This window comes from Protopterus annectens, chromosome 4.part0 (assembly GCF_019279795.1).
Source record: "Protopterus annectens isolate FY-2018-M chromosome 4.part0, PAN1.0, whole genome shotgun sequence".
Lineage (NCBI taxonomy): Eukaryota > Metazoa > Chordata > Ceratodontiformes > Protopteridae > Protopterus > Protopterus annectens.
This window is the reverse complement of record NC_056733.1, coordinates 641260935-641281693: the sequence shown is the minus strand read 5'-3', so window position 1 is coordinate 641281693 and position 20759 is coordinate 641260935. Positions and strand designations below refer to the sequence as shown.

The 20759-nt window shown below is 39.8% G+C and overlaps 1 protein-coding gene across 4 annotated transcripts in view; it reads right to left on the bottom strand.

Moving 5' to 3' along the window:
- Nucleotides 1–20759, bottom strand: part of TMEM120B (transmembrane protein 120B) — a 419384-nt gene that overhangs the window by 18855 nt on the left and 379770 nt on the right. For 2 of the 4 annotated variants that reach the window (XM_044068607.1, XM_044068608.1), the window contains 2 exons: nucleotides 820–912; nucleotides 479–637 (listed from right to left, as the gene is read on the bottom strand). In XM_044068607.1, coding sequence (XP_043924542.1) covers nucleotides 479–637; nucleotides 820–912 — 252 coding nt within the window. The remainder of the gene's footprint in view (nucleotides 1–478; nucleotides 638–819; nucleotides 913–20759) is intronic. The other 2 variants (XM_044068606.1, XM_044068610.1) reach the window with 1 other exon arrangement.

Below are 20759 nucleotides of genomic sequence, written 5' to 3'. Positions count from 1 at the left end.
ATACCACCCTCACCCTTTGTTATCAAGACAGAGGGTTTCAGAACCAGATGCCAGAGGAGAGTCATCCAGATGGACTGGCAGCTGAAGGGCTTCAGCTCAGGATGATGTGCCTTTTCTGATAGCACTGTGACTTCCAGAGAGGTACTTCAGGATGCTTTGCTCCAAGTATATACAGGGCCTTGAGACTCTATTAGTATGTTGTCAGGCCCCTAGTATCCCTTCTCTTGTCGGTGCTTTTCTGTACATTTTTAGGCTGGACATCTGCAGACGATTTGGAAAACACCACAGGTGGTATCTGTATGTGGAGTATTTGCTGCAAAAGAATACACTAGGTCACTTTAGATACTGTCATCAAACTAGATGCCTGAGAGTTCACAACCTACAACAAACTGTAGTAATAAATGATACTATAAAAGCCACTACCCAGTAATAAGACAAAGAAAAAACAAAGCAGACAGATCTCCAGTGGGGTACTCACAGGTGACTAAGTTGGGCTGAACTATTGGACTGATGATGCTTGATATTCACATCTACTGAGGGTTCCTTTTCCAGCTGTGGCAAGAAAGAACCAAAGATGGTGTGGACGGTTCCCTCTTTTCTCATAAACATCCTGACAACCTGGTAGGAAGGTATCCACCTAGTGAGAGGGAGAGCAGTATAAAGGTCTGGAAGGCAGGACATTAAGCCTTTTGTGGCCAGAGTTCCATGAGTTAAACACTAAGTGAATAATTCAAAAAACATTTCAGCTAAGTCAACATTATGTGCAAGAAATTATTATGCCATAGTTTACAAAGCTTTGACTGCAAAATTAACACTTACCTACTGTAAGATCCAAGTGGTTTCTCTCCCCTAGTGCTCGAAGTCTGTAAAGGCAGCCACTCTGGTAATAATACTGAAGAAACTGAACACAACCTTAAAAGTAAACACATTATTTCTTTGAGATTATTCTAAGGATTACAAACTTAACATGCTGTAAAGAAAGAATCATATGCACTAATATGTAAGAAACTGAAATGTGCTGTTTCCTGACACTCTAGTGGTTAAAAATCCTAGCAATTGTTACTTTACATGGAAATTGCAGATTCACAATGACATCAGCTAACAAGGGAAGACACCTGTAGAGTCTATTCACAAATGCAGAATCCTGATGTTTTTAACACTTGATATTATCTCCTCAGTGTTTACAAAGAGGGTTTATTTCCTTGCAATATTTTTAAGTTGCTAAGCCTAGTTAACCAGGATGCCACATCCTCATAACCCTCATTAAAATGGCCTTAAGCATTTTCCACATATTGCGGAATTCCCTGCCATTGCTAAATCCACAAATTAACCACAAACCTCTTGTGGTAGCTATCTGAATCAACGACTTGCTGCTAGGAAAAAAAGTGTTTCCAATACTGCATTTTTTCATGTCATTCCATCCATTTCCGAAACTGCCATTTTTACTCAAAAAACCATTTACCTTTCTACCTACAGGAAAACACTCTTCCTTTTGCGTTTCAAAGATAAGCAAATGTTCAGAAATTAGAAAAGGTAGGGTAATTTATTACGTACATAAGCACTGTGTTCATCCAAGTTAATTTTACTTTACACACACAAAAGTACACACACACATGCACACCTTTTTTCAAATACTGGTGGAAAATAAAAAAAAAAACAACAAAATGCCAGAAAGATAGACAAATATCAAGACCCTTAACTAGGATGAGTACTCATTTTAAATGTTTTCTAAGAAAACATTAAGTACTCAAAGAAGCAAAGCAAAGGGAAAAAAAAGAAATAAAAAAAATCCCTTCATTTATTGTTTTTCTGCTTAAAGAGATCAGAGCACAATTCAGGCATGTTCCTGGTGCATGCAATTAAACTCTGGACCACACTACTGTGAAGTAGGAACAATTGTATGTGTAAAGTGACTCTGTTCTGATGGCACAGGGACGGTAACAGTGACATGCCTGCAACACAACATTAATTTTGCAATGTGCCTGCACTTCAAAGGGGAAGCTATTTATTCTTTGTTGACTTGGCTAGTCCCACTAGGCCAGCAGCCTTTTACAGTGGAGACCTGAGGTGGTAATTTGCACTGAATGGGGAAAATTTGGCCACAGTATCAGTGAACTTCCCCCAATCTCTCTCTCTCTCTTTTTTTTTTTTTGAGAAGTGCTGTGGGACATTTTACATCCACCTAAACCACCACTACTTCAAGCAGAGAGGACCTCAGTTTGACATCTCATCTAAAGCTCAACACACTCAGGAGTGCAGAACCCCCTTTAGGCAAAACTGCATCATCAGTATGAGAAAAATAAACTGAAGCACCTGCTCTGGGCATAGAACATACAGCCTTGCTGATCTTCCAGCAAAAAAAGGTGATTGTGCTATATGCTGAGCAACTGAACCATGTCTCCCTATCTTCAACTTGATAATAGTGCTTATGTCCATAGCAGTTAACAATAAAAAGGATTATAGATAAAACAATGAAAGAGGAAAAAAAAGAAAACAACAAACTAAAACCGCTATACTCTACATATACAGTCAGCTGCACAAGAAACTTCACTTGGTGAAAATATAAAAAATAACTGCGGCAGTACATTGAAAGATCATCAATTTAAAGCAAGATCTAATAAACAGGATTTAACAGAAGTCTTACAGGCAAGATCTAATAAACAGGATTTAACAGAAGTCTTACAGAAGGCCACAAGAGAACACTTACAGAGCCACTGAGGAGTTTACCAGAAAGGCGATAACCTTGGAAAGCAAATGAAAAAAATACCTGATGTTTCACACCCATGCTTCAGGAACTACTTAGGACCCCAGCACAAAAAGCAGGCATTACAGAACAATATACTCCTTTAGTTAGGAAGGACCCCCAAGTCATGCAGGAACAGATAATTAAATACTTTTTGAAAACAAATTCAAATTGGAGCCAGTGCAATCTTTGAAGCACAGGTGTACTACACTGGGAATGTTGTATATCAATCATCAAGTACCCAAGCTGCAAAGCTTTGCTCATGCTGTAACTGGTCTACAGTCAATGCTGGGAAGCTTGAGAGAAATGGAATTAACAATAGTCAGGCTAAGAAAAAAATCAAAAAGATGAATAACGAAGACCTCCTCTTAAGGTTATCAAGTGCTTGATTCTGAAAAGTTTTCCTCAGATGACAGCAAGATGATCATACTGCGGATGACACCTAGCCCTTGAAGGTAAACAAGGAAAATGTCAAGATTAAACAACCTTGAAACAAGCATCTTGCTGCCATGAGGAACAAGATCACAAATCTTGGAACAAGCAAACAATTCTAGTGCTGCATTATGGAATAAAAGGAGCCAATGACAAGGTTGAAGACTACAAGAATACCATGCACAACCATGACCTTTGTCTTGGATGTGTTGAGCATCAACTGATTAGTAAACAGCCAAGGATGGATCACCTCCAAGCCATTCACTAGGGAACACAAACACATGCCATATGCACCAGGTCTCTGAAGTGCAGCAAACTGAAGTCAAATACATTTGGTAGTGGATGCAAAGGACACCCTGCATGCAGGCATGGAAGAGACTAAGGGTCCCTCTGAAAGACACTGGTGTGCTGTACTTTGGAACTTATAGGTGGGTTGGGTGATTTTTCTTGATGGGTAACCAGTATGATACCCAGATACTCTCTAAAACAGACTGCACATTTTTTTGAATGTGTTCAGACAGTTACTAAAAGAATCAGAGTATTCAAAGTTTTCAACTCAAAAATTACAGGATTCAAAAGTACAGGAAATAACGGAATGTACCAATTTGGAATTATTTTATTTCTTTCTGTCTTAAGCTGAGATCAGTGCTCATCTTGCTGTTGTCACCTCCAAATGATGACAGCAAGCAAACTTATTGGAAGTTGTGAGTTCAGGGTACCATAGAAGTAATGTCATAATGCATGCAAAGTCAAATGAACTGATGGAGACCCTATCCAAGGCATGGAAACATGTAATGCACAGGGCAGAAAGCACGCATGTAAAGGCTCTATCATACAGTTGTGTCAATTTGAGATTCAGGAAGTGTGTAGTAATAGAGTGACATACAATTCTACTTACAAGGTGTCTCGCGCAGAACAGCTCATCTGCTTTGACTTTGCCAAATGGTTCACACACTGTGTTTAGTAGCTATGTTAGATGACATGTGTCTGGGTATGGTGAGCTACATAGTAATTTGAGTTTCAGTGGCTTGGCAGCTGGCCTCCTGATGGGAATCCTACCAATTACCTCTCTTACTCAACTTAACGCATTCAGTCCAGAGCAGCTCACGAAATGCTGCCTGCTTACCACCATAGGAACAACAGTGCAGCCTGAGCTCATTTACAGATAATCCATTTGTAATACCACACAGAAAACAAATGTTCATAAATCTATAACCATAAGAGCTAAACTAAAAATGTAAATGCGAAAGTTGTTCAGCAGGCACTGACCTTTCCAACAGTGTAAATGCTGATACGGTGTATCAAAGTCATTATTAACTATTTGTCAAGGAATGCTGATATTAAACATATTCTTTTACCTTTTTGGCAAAACAAATCTCAATATCTTGGTGAATGTACCATGTAGACCCATACAATTTGTAATTAATTTGTTTGTATGAATGACAGTTTTAAAATGATACCTTAACCATTACTGTGCGATGCTCCTTTACTGAGATATTCACATAAATATTATTATCATATTTCTCAAAATTGATAATTAAACAAAGCATATCTCATCACCTGTAACAGATACAGTCTACATATCTGTGTACAGGTTGTGTGGCTCAATGTTAGCTTCAAAATGATGCATCATGTGTGTCGTCACCATGCTCCCTTGCAAAGATATGGGTATAATACTGAGAACTATCGTAGTTTCCATAATGCGACAAGTACGCTGAGTATTTTCATTTCTTTCCTTGTCATAGATTATCGTTAATTTTTTTAGCAGAAGTTGATGTTTGTTCTGCTGTGAATATTGTACTTCACCCCTGACCTTGCCTTACTTCCTTGCACACTCACAGAAACATGGCAAATATATTAATTTTCATATTCTTACAAGCAAACAAACTGGGATATCTGTCCATGTATGATATTCATAATTCATATTATATGAAATTGTACATTTTGATAGTGGCTTCAAAATGATACCTCACTCATCACCTTGTTGTCTTTCTTAGAGTTATTTACCAAAATATGAAAAAAATATCAATTTTCATAACTTAATTCAAACTGTGATAACTGTACATGTGTACAGCCTACAGATACAATTCATTACTATGTTGTAAGTGCTAATACTGCCTTCAAAATGGGGTCTTATTGAGCATGTTGACATGTTCCCTAGCAAAGTTATTTACCAAAATATGAAAAAATATATAATTAATTTCATAATCTAAGTCATAAACAAACTGATATCTGTATATGTGTATAGCATAAAGATACAGTTCTTTTTTCCCATTTTGTAAGTACTAACACTGTCTTCAAAGTGTAGTCTTACTCAGCATGTTGGCACGTTCCCTACCACAGTTATTTCCCAAAATATGAAAAAAAATACAGAAACATATCAGAATCTACGTCATAAACTGTGATATCTGTACATGTGTACAGCATCCAGATAAAGTTAGTTTACCATCTTGTATGTACTAATACAGTCTTCAAAATGAGGTCTTACTCAACATGTTGAAATGTTCTGTAGCAATTTACCAAAATATGAAACACATATAATAAATTTCATAACCCAAGTCATAAAAATATATATGTACATGTGTACAGCATACAGACGCCTTCATCTGTATCTTACAATAAAAAGAATGGTAAAAATGAAAAACTGAATGAAAGAAAAACTGGGGAGAAACTTCTGCATGACTCCACATTGAAAGAAATCAAAATCTGGCATGTGCATTCATCAATGTGATAACTTTTAGTAATGTGAATAACAATGGAGCTGGAGGAGGTTTTACTTGACAGGTGTTAATGACTCAGTGTTATACTGTAACTTTACATATTGTAAATTAACAATGTGGTAATGACTTGCATTTTATTACTGCAAGGTTCTGCATGCTCAGACAAAGGTGATAATTGCTGCACATAATCTGCTGAGTAGACATTCATTACATTCCTGGTGCAGGTGTAATCTAACACTGAGTCATTACCATATGTTAGGGAAAGACCAGAGTTGTTGCGTCTTTCGGTTTTTCCAGGTTAGGGGTTACCACAGCGGAACTCGAGTCCGCTAATGACTGGCAGTAGATTTTTATGTGCCGAGTTGCCAGCCCTGACGCACAACCTTCAACGAAGGTACGCCCATTCACGCATGTCTCCACACAGAAGACGCTCTAGCTGAGAATCGAACAGGACAACGTCTTACTGTGAGGCGACAATGCTACCGCAGCACCACCACCGCAGTAGGGGAAAGACCAGAGTAATTCTGTAAAAGCAGTATAACAGTTGCACATTACTGAGCCCTTCCTCTTATCTAAACTGTACACAACAATGAAAGAGCCAAAGTCATTGGCCAACAGTTTTGTTTGATCCATGTCACGATTACTGTAAAAATAGTAACATTTAGCCTTTTCTGTGATTAGAATCAGACATATAAATGATAAAGTCAGATTACGGTCCAGAATATCTGGTTGAGCAATGCGAGGGAGATTGTAAAAGCAGTAAAAACATTTAAATCCTCGAGTCATCCCTTTCACATGAAATGTATACACAAACAGAGCGAGAAATAGTGCCCAAAGTATATGGTTGATCACGGCCAGCATTGATGCAGAATTAGTTTTCATCTGAACCGTCCACAGAAATAACAAAACCACCCACCCCCCACCAAAAAAAACAAAAACAAAACTGTGGTATAGAAGGAAAATGATAAAACCAGACTCTATAGAAAATGCATTACTTTCACTACAGACTAGAGGAAAAGTACAGTTGTGTACACTTACCATAAAATGTAGATGTTCGAGTGTATTCACTGTTGAAGTCATCACATTTGGGTTATCTGCTTCCAGTAGCCCTCAGTCAGCCTGATTAAAGTCTTGAGTCCTGTGTCGGTTGCCGTCTCATCTTCTGTGACGTCAGGTAGTCAGGGGTATAAAGCATGCAGCTGACACCATTACATCAGTTTTTCTTGCCCCAGATGTCAGGTGCCCCTCTAATGGGAAGCAATTAAATACATACACACACACACACATATATATATATATATATATATATATATATATATATATTTATAGACAAGGTTTTACCTCCAACAAAAAAGCAAATACACCAAAAAGCTTTTAAGCATAGTAAAGGAGCGTAGCAGTATAGCCAAAAGAAGTCAGGGGGCTGGAGGGAAGGTAACCAGGAATGCAACAGTGAATACACTCGAACATCTACATTTATGGTTAGTGTACACTACTGTACATGTTCTTCGTGTTTCATTGTTGCAGTCATCACAACTGGGTAGATTCCCAAAGCTAAGAGTGGGAGGAGGAATTTAGATAGCATTAGGACAGGCTATAAGGCCCTGCAAGACTTCAGTGGCAAAGCCAGCTCTAGATTTAGAGAAAATTGGCAAATGGTAATGCTTTGTGAAGGTATGTACAGAACTCCATGTAGCAGCTTCTAGGATGTCGCTGGTAGGGACACCCATGAGAAAGGCTGTAGAGGTAGATGCAGCCCTGGTTGAATGGGGTCTAATCCCCTGTGGGATAGGTTTTCCATGGTGCTTACAACAGAAATTAATGCTATGGCCTATCCATTTAGAAATGGTTTGCTTCGAAATAGCCTTCCCCTCTGCCCCTGCAGCAAATGCCACCAGCAGTTGTTCAGATTTCCTTTGAGGTTTAGTCCTGTCCAAGTAAAGTCTAAGTTGGCTGTGCACATCTAAGGAGTGCAGTATCCATTCCCCTTTAATCTGTGGATTAGAAAATAAGGTTGGCAAATGAATGGATTAAGAGCCACACTGGATACCACCTTGGGCATGAAGGAGAGATTGGTCCTGAGGGACACCCTGTCCGCATGAAAGATGATGAAAAGCTCCACTGCCACAAGGGCCTGCAATTCAGATACCCTTCTTGCTGAAGTGATTGCTAAAAGGAAAGCTGTTTTCCAAGAAAGGAATTTTATCTCTGCACTTGCAGCTGGCTCAAAAGGAGGCAGAGTGAGTTTTTCTAATACAAAGTTAAGGTCTCAGGCTGGATTTGGGGCTCTTCTGGGTGGTCTTAAGTTTCTGGCCCCTCTGAGAAACTTCTTGAGCAGTGGGTGAGAAAAGAGGGGTGGGTTCAGTGTTGTAATGAGCTGAAATGGCTGAGGCATGAATTTTGATGGAGGAAAAGGAAAGGCCCAGTTAAGTATTGAAGAATCTGAGGTAAATTGGGCACTGCTGTGGCCCTCCCTTGAGTTTGGTTCCAGGCACAGAATCTTTTCCATTTTTCAGCATAAGATTTTCTTGTACTAGGCCTCCTTGCCTTCAAAATTACTTCCAACACTTGTTTACTGACGGATGGTAAAGGGGACATTAGATAATTAGCCTGGCTGCCAGGTTCAGGGTTTGAAGCTGGGGGTACAGAATCTAGTTCCCCTGCTGTGACAGCAGAGCAGGGGTCTGAGGCAGGTGCCATGGGGCTAGCTGTGACACACTGCACAAGAGGGGGTACCAGTGTTGGCATGGCCAGTCTGGTACAATCAGTATCATCCTTGGTTTGTCCTGTTTGATCTTTAGTAGTACTTTGGAGAGGAGAGGCAGAGGAGGAAAGGCATAAACTGACAGATTTTTTCCAGCTGAAGGATAGAGCATCCACTTTTCAAGCCTGTTTGTGGGAAGCCTTGTGCAGAATTTGTCCAATTGGTAGTTCTGGGGGGAGGCAAACGGGTCTATATCTGAGCCCCCCCATTTATTTATCAACATGTTGAAAGTCTTTGGTTCTAGTTTCCACTCATGTGGGTCCATTAGAATTCTGCTTAATTCGTCTGCCAGTGTATTTAGTTTTCCTGGCAGGAATTGAGCCTGTAGATGCACTTAGTAGCTCAAGGCTGTGTTCCACAGAGCCATGGCTAGTCTGCAGATAGGGTAGGAATGGGTACCCCCCTGCTTGCTTATGTACCACATAACAGTGGTGTTTGTCCATCCTTACCATTAATTGTCCTGGAAGAATGTGGTCCTTGCAGGCTGTCAGAGCATTGTGTACAACTAACCTTTATTTTTGATTGATATGCAGGTGCATTTGACTTGGGTTCCATTTGCCCTGAATGCACTTCCCTACCATGTGAGCTCTCCGTGCATAGTCTGATGCATCTGTTAGGGTTTGGGTGGCAGGGGGTAGAGTGAAAGGTAGTCCGTTGTTTTGGTGGCAGGCCTCTGCCCACCAAAGGAATTCTGACCGTAGGCAAGGTATGATAGGAATCACTGCTTCTAGATCCTGAGAATGTTGACACCATAGGCTTTTTACATACCATTGTAGTTTCCTAATGTGCAGTCTTGCATATGGAATTAGTAGAATGCACGAGGCCATGAATCCAAGGCTTGTAGTATTTGCCTTGCAGAGAGCAGGGTTTTTGTGGCCACTAGTTTGAAGTAAGTTGTCAAATGAGTTTGTTTCTCTGGCGTGAGGAAAGCCATCTGGGAAGTTGTATTCAAGCTTGCTCCAAGGAATATAATTTGTTGACAGGGTACAAAATGTTATTTCATTTCATTTATGGTGTATCCCAGACAAGTTAGCACCTTTTGTACAAATGCCAGATGATTCAAAAGAATGTCCTGGCTTTCTGCCTGAATTAGACAATTGTCCAGGTATGGGTATATTTGAATATTTCTTTGCCTGCAAAATGCAATGACTGGAGCCAGGCACTTTGTGAATACCCTGGGCACAGTAGATACGCCAAAGGGCAGTACAGATAATTGATAGTGTATGCAGCCTGCTTTGAAGCGTAGGTATCTTCTGCAAGATTCCCTGATTGGGATGTGTAGGCAGGCCTCCTTTAAATCCAGTGTTGCCAACCAGGCATCTTTGCCTATGATGGGAAGCAACTGGTGAAGAGTTAGCATCTTGAATTTTGGAATCACCAAAAAGGTGTTTAGGATAGAAAGGTCCAGGATAGGGCACCATGAGTTGTCTTTTCTGGGTACCAGGAAAAGTCTTGAGTAGAAACCTTGTCCCTTTTCCTCTTCTGGTACAGTCTGAATAGCCTCTAATCTTAAGAGAGAAAGTACCTGCTTTTGAGCCTCTGCCCACTGATTTGGGGGTAGATCTGGCCAACCATTTGGGGTGGTAACGTGTGGAAGTGAAATCTGTATCCTTGGGAAACTATGTTTAAAACCCATTTGTCCTGGGTAATGAGCTCCCAGTTTTGTTTTGCTTGCAGAGCAATTTTTCCCCCTAAAGGAGCAGTCAGTTGAGAAGTGCTTGGAAGTTCTAATGTTAAGTCATTAAGACAGCTTACCATAGGGGGGAGTCTTACTACTCCCCGATTTGGAAGTGGGAGCCCCCTACTGCTTAGTCCTGTGTGTACCCTGGGGACAGACGCCTGGTAGTTCTGCTGGTTCTGGGTTTGAACTGAGAAGGCCTGGAAGAGGCAGGAAAGGACCAATTTTTTGACGGCCAATGCCTAATGAATCTTCGAGGCTGCATTTGTAAGAAATCTTTAACAGTTTGTATAGATTTAGCCGTTTCCTCCATTTTTTAAGAACATCTTCTGCTTTGTTGCCAAACAGGCGGTCTTGATTTAAGGGAGCATCCAGCAATTTAGTTTTAACACGATCTGGCAAAGATTGCTCCTTAAGCCAAGCATGCCTTCTAAGTACAGACCCAGTGACAGCAGCCCTGCAAGATGCCTCCAGTGAATCAAAACCACATTGCAAAGTATGTTTTCCAACCTGTTCAGCAGAATGCATTAAATCCTGTAAATTCTTATTTTCAGCACAATCAGGAATCAACATAATTTTCTGTTTAAGCAATCCAATAACATGCTGCTGATACTTTAACATATGAAACAGGCAATTTAAGGCCCTTATGGCCAAGGTTGCAGAGGTGTATACCTTCTTACCCCATCTATCCAGGGCCTTGGAATCTCTATCAGAGGGGGCAGGATTTTTGGCAGTAGTAGCCTTAATGCCCTTGGGTCCCTGTGAAATGGTCTCAGGATCCACAGTAGGATTCTTAAAAAGAGAATCAGGAACCCTGTAATATCTATCAGGTTTTCTGGGAGCAGGAGGTAAAATTTTCAGGGGCCAAACTAGATTCTGAAAAAGCATCAACAACAATGTCCAGTACAGGAGGGATAGCTAAAGGTCTGTGTTGGGGCAGAAGAAAGAAATCTCTAAGCCTCTTTTTAGAATTAGAATAATCCTGGCTTTCCCAGTGAAAATGCTCCCTAAGAGTATGCAAGGTTTCACCAAAAGAAAAATCCTCTGGGGAAGAAGCAGAGGGAATAGAGTCCTTAGCATCAGAACCCTCATAGGTGGATAAGGGTAAATCCTGGTCATCAGAGGAGACAGAAATTACAGAATCCTGGTCAGAAGTATCATAAGCAAATTCAGTCCTAGGTCTCAGAGGGGGATGGTTGGCCTCCCCTGATTAAAGTAATAAGATCTTCAGCCATTCTTATCATTTAGTTTTCTGGTATAACGGCCTGACCATGCGGTCTGGTCGTCGGTTTCCTAAGCAATGGTTTGAGTTTTAGGCCTTGAAGAAGAAGATGGCATCAATTTACTATGCAAGTCAGTAGGCCTGAATACAACCTCAGAAGCTGGTGCCTGCACAGCGGCTCCAGACCCATCCAAGGTAGAGACATCCGCATGTTCCACAGTTGAAGCATCTCACAGCATACTGGACTCCGAATGGGTCTCAGTAGAGGCCTGTGAATCTGAAGTAGCGGGTATCAGGGGCTGCGAAAGCGCCTCACTGAGCACCGGCGAACTGGCGACTAGCTTTGGAGAAGTGTCGTCTGTAGCTTTGGACCTAGGCAGCCTGTCTCTGTCTTTATCTTTGCATTTTTTTGGAATGTCAGTAGTCGGGTGGCTTATTGAAGACATATCTGGATAACTGAACAGAGTATGAAAATATTTAGAAGCAAAAATATAGCGACGACGAATAGCTCGTGGTTTAAATAAGGCACAAAACTGACAGCGAGGTACATCGTGGTCAGGGCCTAGGCAAGGAATACAGTACGAATTAAAATCTTTATGAGGTATTTGCTTTCCACAAGAAATACAATTACTGACTTTTACTGACATCGGTTTAGAGCAAGAAAAAATTTCCTCAATGGGGTACTTCACTTTAGTCGAAGACTTCGGTTCTGAAATTCGAAAACGAAAATTTCAGGAGTTGGCCGACCGCCACTTGCGAACTGCTTCTGCTTCGGGCACCGCATGGCAATAAAGACTGATGTAATGGTGTCGGCTGCATGCTTTATACCCCTGACTACCTGATGTCACAGAAGATGAGACCGCAACCGACGCAGGACCCAAGACTTTGTTAATCAGGCTGACTGAGGGCTACTGCAAGCAGATTAAGCAGATAACCCATATGTGATGACTGCAACAGTGAAACACGAAGAACATCAGGGAGATATGAATGTGTGTAGAGGATCAAATAAGAGAGTGAAGTGGTTATCTTGAGGAGGAAACTACCACATTGACAATACGGCTGAAAGAATTGCTCCAGTTGTTTGGCATGTAGGAACATACGTGGACCAAACCTTCGCCAACAACTATAACATCCACAAACATACCTTACTAAAAGGATACAAGGCCTAAACAATACATTTTACATGGACAGACTCAAAGCTCTGTCACTATACTCTACATTTTACAGATTGCTAAGATATGACCTGTGTCTGGCATATAAGCCATCCTCCAACCCAGTACTAATTGATTTACTGCACACCAGAACAACTGACACCATCAAACTACATATGTATGTGTGTAATATAGAAATACATGTATGTATACACACACATACATAGATACATATCTATATGTATGTGTATTATATAAATACATGTATGTATACACACACATACACAGATACATGTCTATATGTATGTGTGTATTACATAAATACATATATGTATACATCCACATACATAGACACGTGTGTATTATATAAATACATATATGTATACACACATACACAGATACGTGTCTATATGTATATTATATAAATACATGTATGTATACACACACATACATAGATACGTGTCTATATTTATGTGTGTATTATATAAATACATATATGTATACAAACATACACATATACATGCCTATATGTATGTGTGTATTACATAAATGCATGTGTATACACATACATGCCTAGATACGTGTCTATATTTATGTGTGTATTATATAAATACATATATGTATACACACATACATAGATACATGTCTATATGTATGTGTATTATATAAATACATATATGTATACACACAAATACGTGTCTATATGTATGTTTATTATATAAATACATGTATGTATACATACACATACATAGATATGTCTATATGCGTGTGTATTATATAAATACATATATGTATACACACATACATAGATACGTGTCTATATGGATGCGTGTATTATATAAATACATATGTATACACACACATACATAGGTATACACACATACATAGATACGTGTCTATATGTATGCGTGTATTATATAAACACATATGTATACACACACATACATACATAGATACATGTCTATATGTGTGTGTGTATCCAAGAAATGAGGAAGGAAATGATAAAGTGAGGGCTGAGGGCACTGCAGCAACATCCTCTCATGCTTCAATAAGTCTTGTTGCCATGATAGGGTGCGGACTTTTGCTGTGGTTACACTATATAGGACGTATTTGCATTTAACGCAAAAAAATGCACAATACATGCTATTGTATTTTATACAGCCAAAACTTATTAAACCTATGCAAGCATCATACCCATTTGCTGTGAAATAAGTCAGGATTCAGCAGGCTAATGAAGTGAGCATGTCTGAAGAATCATATTTGTAAATTTACTAAGATACTCTGAGGTACAACATAAAACAACCATGACTTAATGAATGTACAGTGTGCAACAACTGTATGAGGATGTTTTGTAGATTCAATTAGATTTCCTGTTACAATATGCAGAGAGATTTGGTATTTATTTAGTTACTTTTTGCTAAATCTGTTAATCCCACTATATGGTTCTCTTGTGCCTCAGTAAGAAGTGTACTATGTAATAACCATAACTTCATATAATTAAGGGTTTTGTTACTGGGCAATTTATAAGAATAATAATGAATTGTGTGTGTGGATAGAAGGCAGTGAGGGAAACATATATACAAATAAAGCCAAATCAAGTCCGTTTATTTTCCTTTGAAATTTTATATAGTTATTCAAGTGAAGTTTGCATATTCTTTTAGAAACAAATATATAGCATGCAGCAAATAAAATGGTTAAGCATAGTTTCTGTTGTAAATATGATTATTTCTTTTTCCATGTAGTACATATGCTGAAACCATGGCACAGGGCATAATAAATAAAGGTACGCGTACTATATCATCTTACTGTTTGACTTTTAATCTGACGTACTTTTTTTTTTCCAATGTACTTTCCTGTTTCTTCTGAAAATGTCAACTTTAATTCAACTGTTATACAGTATAAATGTGGACCTAGTGGTCTTGATGCAGTGGCAACAGGGCAATGCGCTTTCTAGCCTCTAAGCAGAATTGAGAAACAAAGCCTGGGAAGCTGCTTTGCTGACTGTGTACCAGAAAGAGAGCAGGAGAATGAAAATTAAAGGTGGTTTCTACATAAATCTGAAAATGATGCAGAATGAGATAGATAAATCTAAGAGAAGGAATTCAAAGAGTGTATTAAATAATGTTGCAGAAAGCTAGAAAGTAGTTGTTACCGAGTGCGCAAAGGATTATAGGGAGCGATCGCTACTGAACTGCACTACCGGTTTAAGGTGCCGGTATTCTAATTGCGGTTATGAATGAAGCTGGTTCGCGTCTATTGTGTAGTGGAATCCGATTGCTACGAATGTAACAAGCAGATTTCTACAGGTTTAAAAAGAAAGTTTTAAGCATCAGAGGGCAAGGAATCGAGACGCCAGTGAACACTACCATAAACTACACCTGCTAAACCTATCAATAAGGACATCTTTTTAGTGAGAAAATCCATTAACTGATGATCTAATCCCTCAAAAAAAAAAAAAAAAAAAAAAAAGTGTTGTCTTATACTATGCCAGACTCGCTTACATAAATTGTCCCTTGTACTGCTGTTACTTAGGGTTATTTGCAGCTTGAGTGATGAATCCTCTTGCAGCAATCTGACTCACTATTTGCATCACCCCCGGGGCCAGTGAAAGAATACGGGCTAAGCAACTGTGTTCAACAGTTATTGTGTCTTTTGGCTTTTCCCGGTTAGGGGTCGCCACAGCAGAACTCCAGTCTGCTAATGATTGGCAGTAGATTTTTAAGTGCCGAGTTGCTGGCCCTGACGCACAACCTTCAATGAAGGTACGCCCATTCACGCATGTCTCCACAGAGAAGCGCTCTAGCTGAGAATCGAACAGGACGACGTCTTACTGTGAGGCGACAATGCTACCGCAGCACCACCACCGCAGTTAGTTATTTCTACTGCCAGTAATTAAATTTATTGCTTTACAAAGGTTCTATTTACACTTCCATCAATTTTTTTTGTTTTTTCTTTAATACAGGTGAAGGGAGAAGCTAGTGTTTGTGTTCACTATAATTGGGAAAGCAGAGAAAATCAGCTTGCTGTGAACAATCACAACCATAAAAAGGGTGCACAGTGAGCCGATTTTCTCAAACAAATCCTATTTAAACAACAGTAACTCTATTGTGAAAATTAAAGTTAAGAAGGTAATCAAGCAAGTTCAGGTACATTTTTCACTTTAGTTTTCAGCAGTGGAGTTACTTTGTGTTTGTGAACTTAGTTGCGCTCCAAGATGACCTCGGATGTAACATATCAGGATAACAAACATCTGAGGGAGTGCTCAGATGTAATCTTAAATGTGCCCTGTGATGGTACTCGGGGGGTTTAATGAGTTAAACTAATCCACAAGAACACCCCTTCCTCTTCATGGCTTTCTCTGAAATTCCTCCATTGTGATTTAGTGCCAGTGTCAGTGGCACAACAGGCAGCACCACTCACTTTTGATGCAGAATGCTGTGCATTGTACTCTCTCACTATGTACAATGAAAAAGTATTTTTGCCCCTTCCTGATTTCTTATTTTTTTGCATGTTGGTCACACTTAAATGTTTCAGATCAAACAAATTTAAATATTAGAAAAATATTAGACAAAGATAACCCAAGTAAATACAAACTGCAGTTTTTAAGTGATGATTTTATTTATTAAGAAAAAAAAATATCCAAACCTACATGGCCCTATGTGAAAAAGTAATTGCCCCCCTTGTTAAATCATGAAGTAACTGTGGTTAATCACATTTTTGGAAAAGCTGAGTTCAATTTCACTAGCCACACCCAGGTTTGATTACTGCCAGACCTATTGAATCAAAAGATCACTTAAATAGAACCTGTCGGACAGGAGTATGACAAAAGATCCCAAAAAGGAAGACATCATGCTGCGATCTAAAGAAATTCCGGAACAGATGAGAAACAAGTAATTGACACCAGTCTGGAAAAGGTTACAAAGCCATTTCTAAAGCTTTGGGACTCCAGCAAACCTCGGTGAGAGCCATTATCCAGAAATGGAGAAAACATGGAACAGTGGTGAACCTTCCCAGGAGTGGCCAGCCTACAAAAATTACCCCAAGAGCGCAGCGACAACTCATCCAAGAGGTCACAAAAGAACCCAGAACATCTAAAAAACTGCAGGCCTCACTTGCTTCGGTTAAAGTCAGTGTTCATGACTCAACCATAAGAAAGGGACTGGGCAAAAATGGCATGCATGGCAGAGTTCCAAGGCGAAAACCACTGTTGACCAAAAAGAACAAAGACTCATCTCACTTTTTCCAAAAAACACCTTGATGATCCACAAGACTTCTGGGAAAATATTCTGTGGACTGAAGAAACAAAAGTTTAACTTTTTGGGAGGTGTTTGTCCCATTACATCAAGCGTAAAAGTCACACAGCATTTCAGAAAAAGAACATTATGCCAACAGTCAAACATGGTGGTGGTAGTGTGATGGTCTGTGGCTGCTTTGCTGCTTCTGGACCTGGACGACTTGCTGCGATTGATGGAACCATGAATTCTGCACTCTACCAAAAAATCCTGAAGGAAAATGTCCGGCCATCAGTTCGTGACCTCAAGCTGAAGCGCACTTGAGTTCTGCAGCAGGACAGTGATCCAAATCACACCAGCAAGTCCACCTCTGAAAGGCTTAAAAAAACAAAATGAAGGTTTTGGAGTGGCCTAGTCAAAGTCCGGACTTGAATACAATTGAGATGCTGTGGCATGACCTTAAAAAGGCAGTTCATGCTCGGAAACTCTCCAATATGGCTGAATTAAAACAATTCTGCAAAGAAAAGTGGGCCAAAATTCCTCAACAGCGATGTAAAAGACCCATTGCCAGTTATTGCAAATGCTTGACTGCAGTTGTTGCTGCTAAGGGTGGCACAACCAGTTATTAGGTTTAGTAGGCAATTACTTTTTCACATAGGGCCATGTAGATTTGGATAGCTTTTTTTCCCTTAATAAATAAAATAATCACTTAACTGCATTTTGTGTTTACTGGGGTTATCTTTGTCTAATATTTACATTTGTTTGATGATCTGAAAGATTTAAGTGCGACAAACATGCAAAAAAATAATGGTAGCTCAGGTGGAGTTAAAAGATCCCACGGCACCCAGCACCCTACTGAAAACAGTAGGGGAAGACTCCTGATGCTCTGGCCAAATTTCCCCCTAGTAGATGAATACCACCTTGGGTCTCCCCTGAAGGGATGCTACTAGCCTAGTGGGACAAATATGGCTCCATTTCAGTTCAATTACAAAGGCTATGCTGTTGTTTCAACTGCAGAAAAAGCAATCAAATTTCTGTGGATAAAACCAACTCAAAAGCCAAACTATCTTAACACTTTCATTACTTTTAATTTCTACTGAACTGCTTTGTTAAACTGTACAATTAAATGATTTTTTAAAATTTACAACAGAGCTAAAAATAGAGAAGACAACCAAACATTTGGCAACATTTCAAAACTCAAGCCTTCAGTGGTAAAAGTATAACAACTTTTGCTGGGTTAAGAAGGTACAAAAAGTGACAGAGGTCTACACAAAAATACATCTGTCTTTAAGAAAAAGCAAAAAAGAAGGCAGTTTCATTTATTTTATGATTATCTACTTACTCCAGTTCAATGAGGTAAAACAGCTTCTTATTACAGGCAAAAGACAGCAAAATTAATGCGGACAGGATGCATGTATGTGTGGGCCCACATACAGGCATATTCACAACCACTGCATATACATCCAAAGGTAAATTTGGAGGATCACCAATTCACTTACAAGTTTCTGAGATGTGGGAAGGAAGAGTAAAACCTGGAGAAAACCCTTGTGGATGCAATGGGACATGCTGGATCTGCAGAGGACTGGAGAAATGGTAGTTATGGACTTACAGTAAAGCTAGACCCTTTCATTCTGGTCCACCTGATACCATTAGAGTCGCATGTTAGATTTGATTTGGCATTACTTGTACTCCAGCACTGAGATTCTTTAAACTCTTCCCTTCCATAATTCCTGACACAACTAAATTTCCACAGGCAGAGTTTGCTGCCTACTTTAGAAATGAAGCTGTAGAGGACAGGGGGCAACAATCGATAAAAAATTCTCTACAGTCCAGCAGGTATCCAGTACATGACAATTTAGAAGGGAGATAGATGGCAGGTGCCATATCAGATGGAACTGCATACCTATGGTATCTTATTCATTCGAACAGACCGATCAGAATGAGTCAGAATCCCAAGCTACTTGTATACCTGTATCATATCAGGGCAGAAGACCCTTCAAAACTGTGGATCTGAAGGAAGCCCTGGACCCTGAGATAACACCAAGTTTACAATGTTTAGCAAAGGTGTGCAACATACACCAGGTTGCTACAACACAGATCTATTCCACTGAGGAATTTTTGAAAAAAGGCTGTCAAAATTGCTGTACACCTTTATGTATGAGATTTTTGGCTTGTAGAGCAAAGGCTTACTGTGGAATGTATCGATAAAGGAAATGCAGTGTAACAGACACCTGGATAAAGACACTTTCGGAGAGCCTTTTATTCCAACTTGTTAGGGGCAAAGGAGATTTAAAAAAAAGGGAGATGTGATTCAGATGGAGGAGAGAGAGAGAAGATCCACTCATGGCTCTAAAAGCAATGGGTGCTTCTTGATTACAGTAGCAAGGGAAAGCAAACTTTCTGGGCCAACAGAAGGCAATGAGTATCAGTGTGGCTTCACATTTTCCTGCTTTCTGTAAGAACCCAGATAGAACAGGTAGAGGTAAAAAGGCAGAGAGGGGGTATGGAAGGCTACCACCCAGCTAGAGCATCTCTTGTGGATGGTACCTTTGGAGGAATCAGAGCAAAGTAGCTGCTGCGCTTGGTACTGGTTGGGGAGGTAAATAAACTGCAGCAAGGTAGGTCCCAGCAGTTGAAAATCTACTGAGCTACAGTTGGATTTAAAGATCACTCATGAGGCATCAAAACAGATGTGTTCACACTGTTGGCAAAGACGTCTACATTGCAATAAAAAAATTATGCAAAGCGATTGCACACAAACAAGCCCTCCCAGCCCAGGAGGTTAGATATGATCCCTACTTGTTTATTCAAATACTACATTATGGACATGCTGCCCTTTTGTATGGAAAATCTCTCCCTGGTAAGAGATCCTGAAATTTTTGCAATGCAAGGAAGACGGCCCTCATTCTGCAGGACATTCAGGATATTTCTCTACAGATTGGCCTCTGTCTGACTCCAAGTCCTTCGGTTCATCCTTTGTGCAAAATTTCCCCCCACTCACACTAGAGAGAAGGTCTCCATGACCAGAATGGCAACTTGCGGAGGAATCAGGAAAGAAAAGAAAATGTGTTTATTTTAAAATATGGTACACTTACACCTGCTGGACTAAATGTTGAATGCAATTGGAAATGTGATTGGATGATTTTTTTATTGATGTTAATTATTAGTAGCATTTAACAGGGTGAATAATTGCCAGTTGTGAATTCCTAGAAGGCCTGCATGCTCAGGCACTATCAAATCTTCAACTATCCCAGCCTGTTCTTTTCCTTGGATACCTCATCGGCACAAGCAAATGCATAGTGTCTCTACCTTCAGACAAAGAATTCAGTTAAGGACCGCCTAGAGCGTCATTCACCACCCTTGAAGCCATTTCTGTGACTTTTTGGTCTGATGGCCTCATTAATAGGCATGATTCTGTTCAACAAAACAAAAAGCAGGAGCCAGCAGAACATGACCCAATAAAATACTTTTATTGTAACATGTAAAAATTAAAGCAAAGAGTATGCACAAACCGGTTTCGGCTGGTAAACTAGACACAGCCTTCCTCAGTGTTGAAGATTTGATATTTTGTAGCTGATGGAGATAGAAAGGGATCGTCAAAGCCACAATCAGTAATTTCTAGTTTCTACGACAGACTCCATGGTCATAGCAGTGAGAAGTCAATAATTCAGGCATGGAAACACTGGAAACCCTTCGTGTCTCAGATGAGCCGTGACTACAGCCATGCAATTGGAGAACACCCAGGGGGGTGATGGTGAGACCCAAAGGCAGGTCTCTAAATTAAAAATGAATGGTTCCCAGTCTGAAGCCTAGGGAT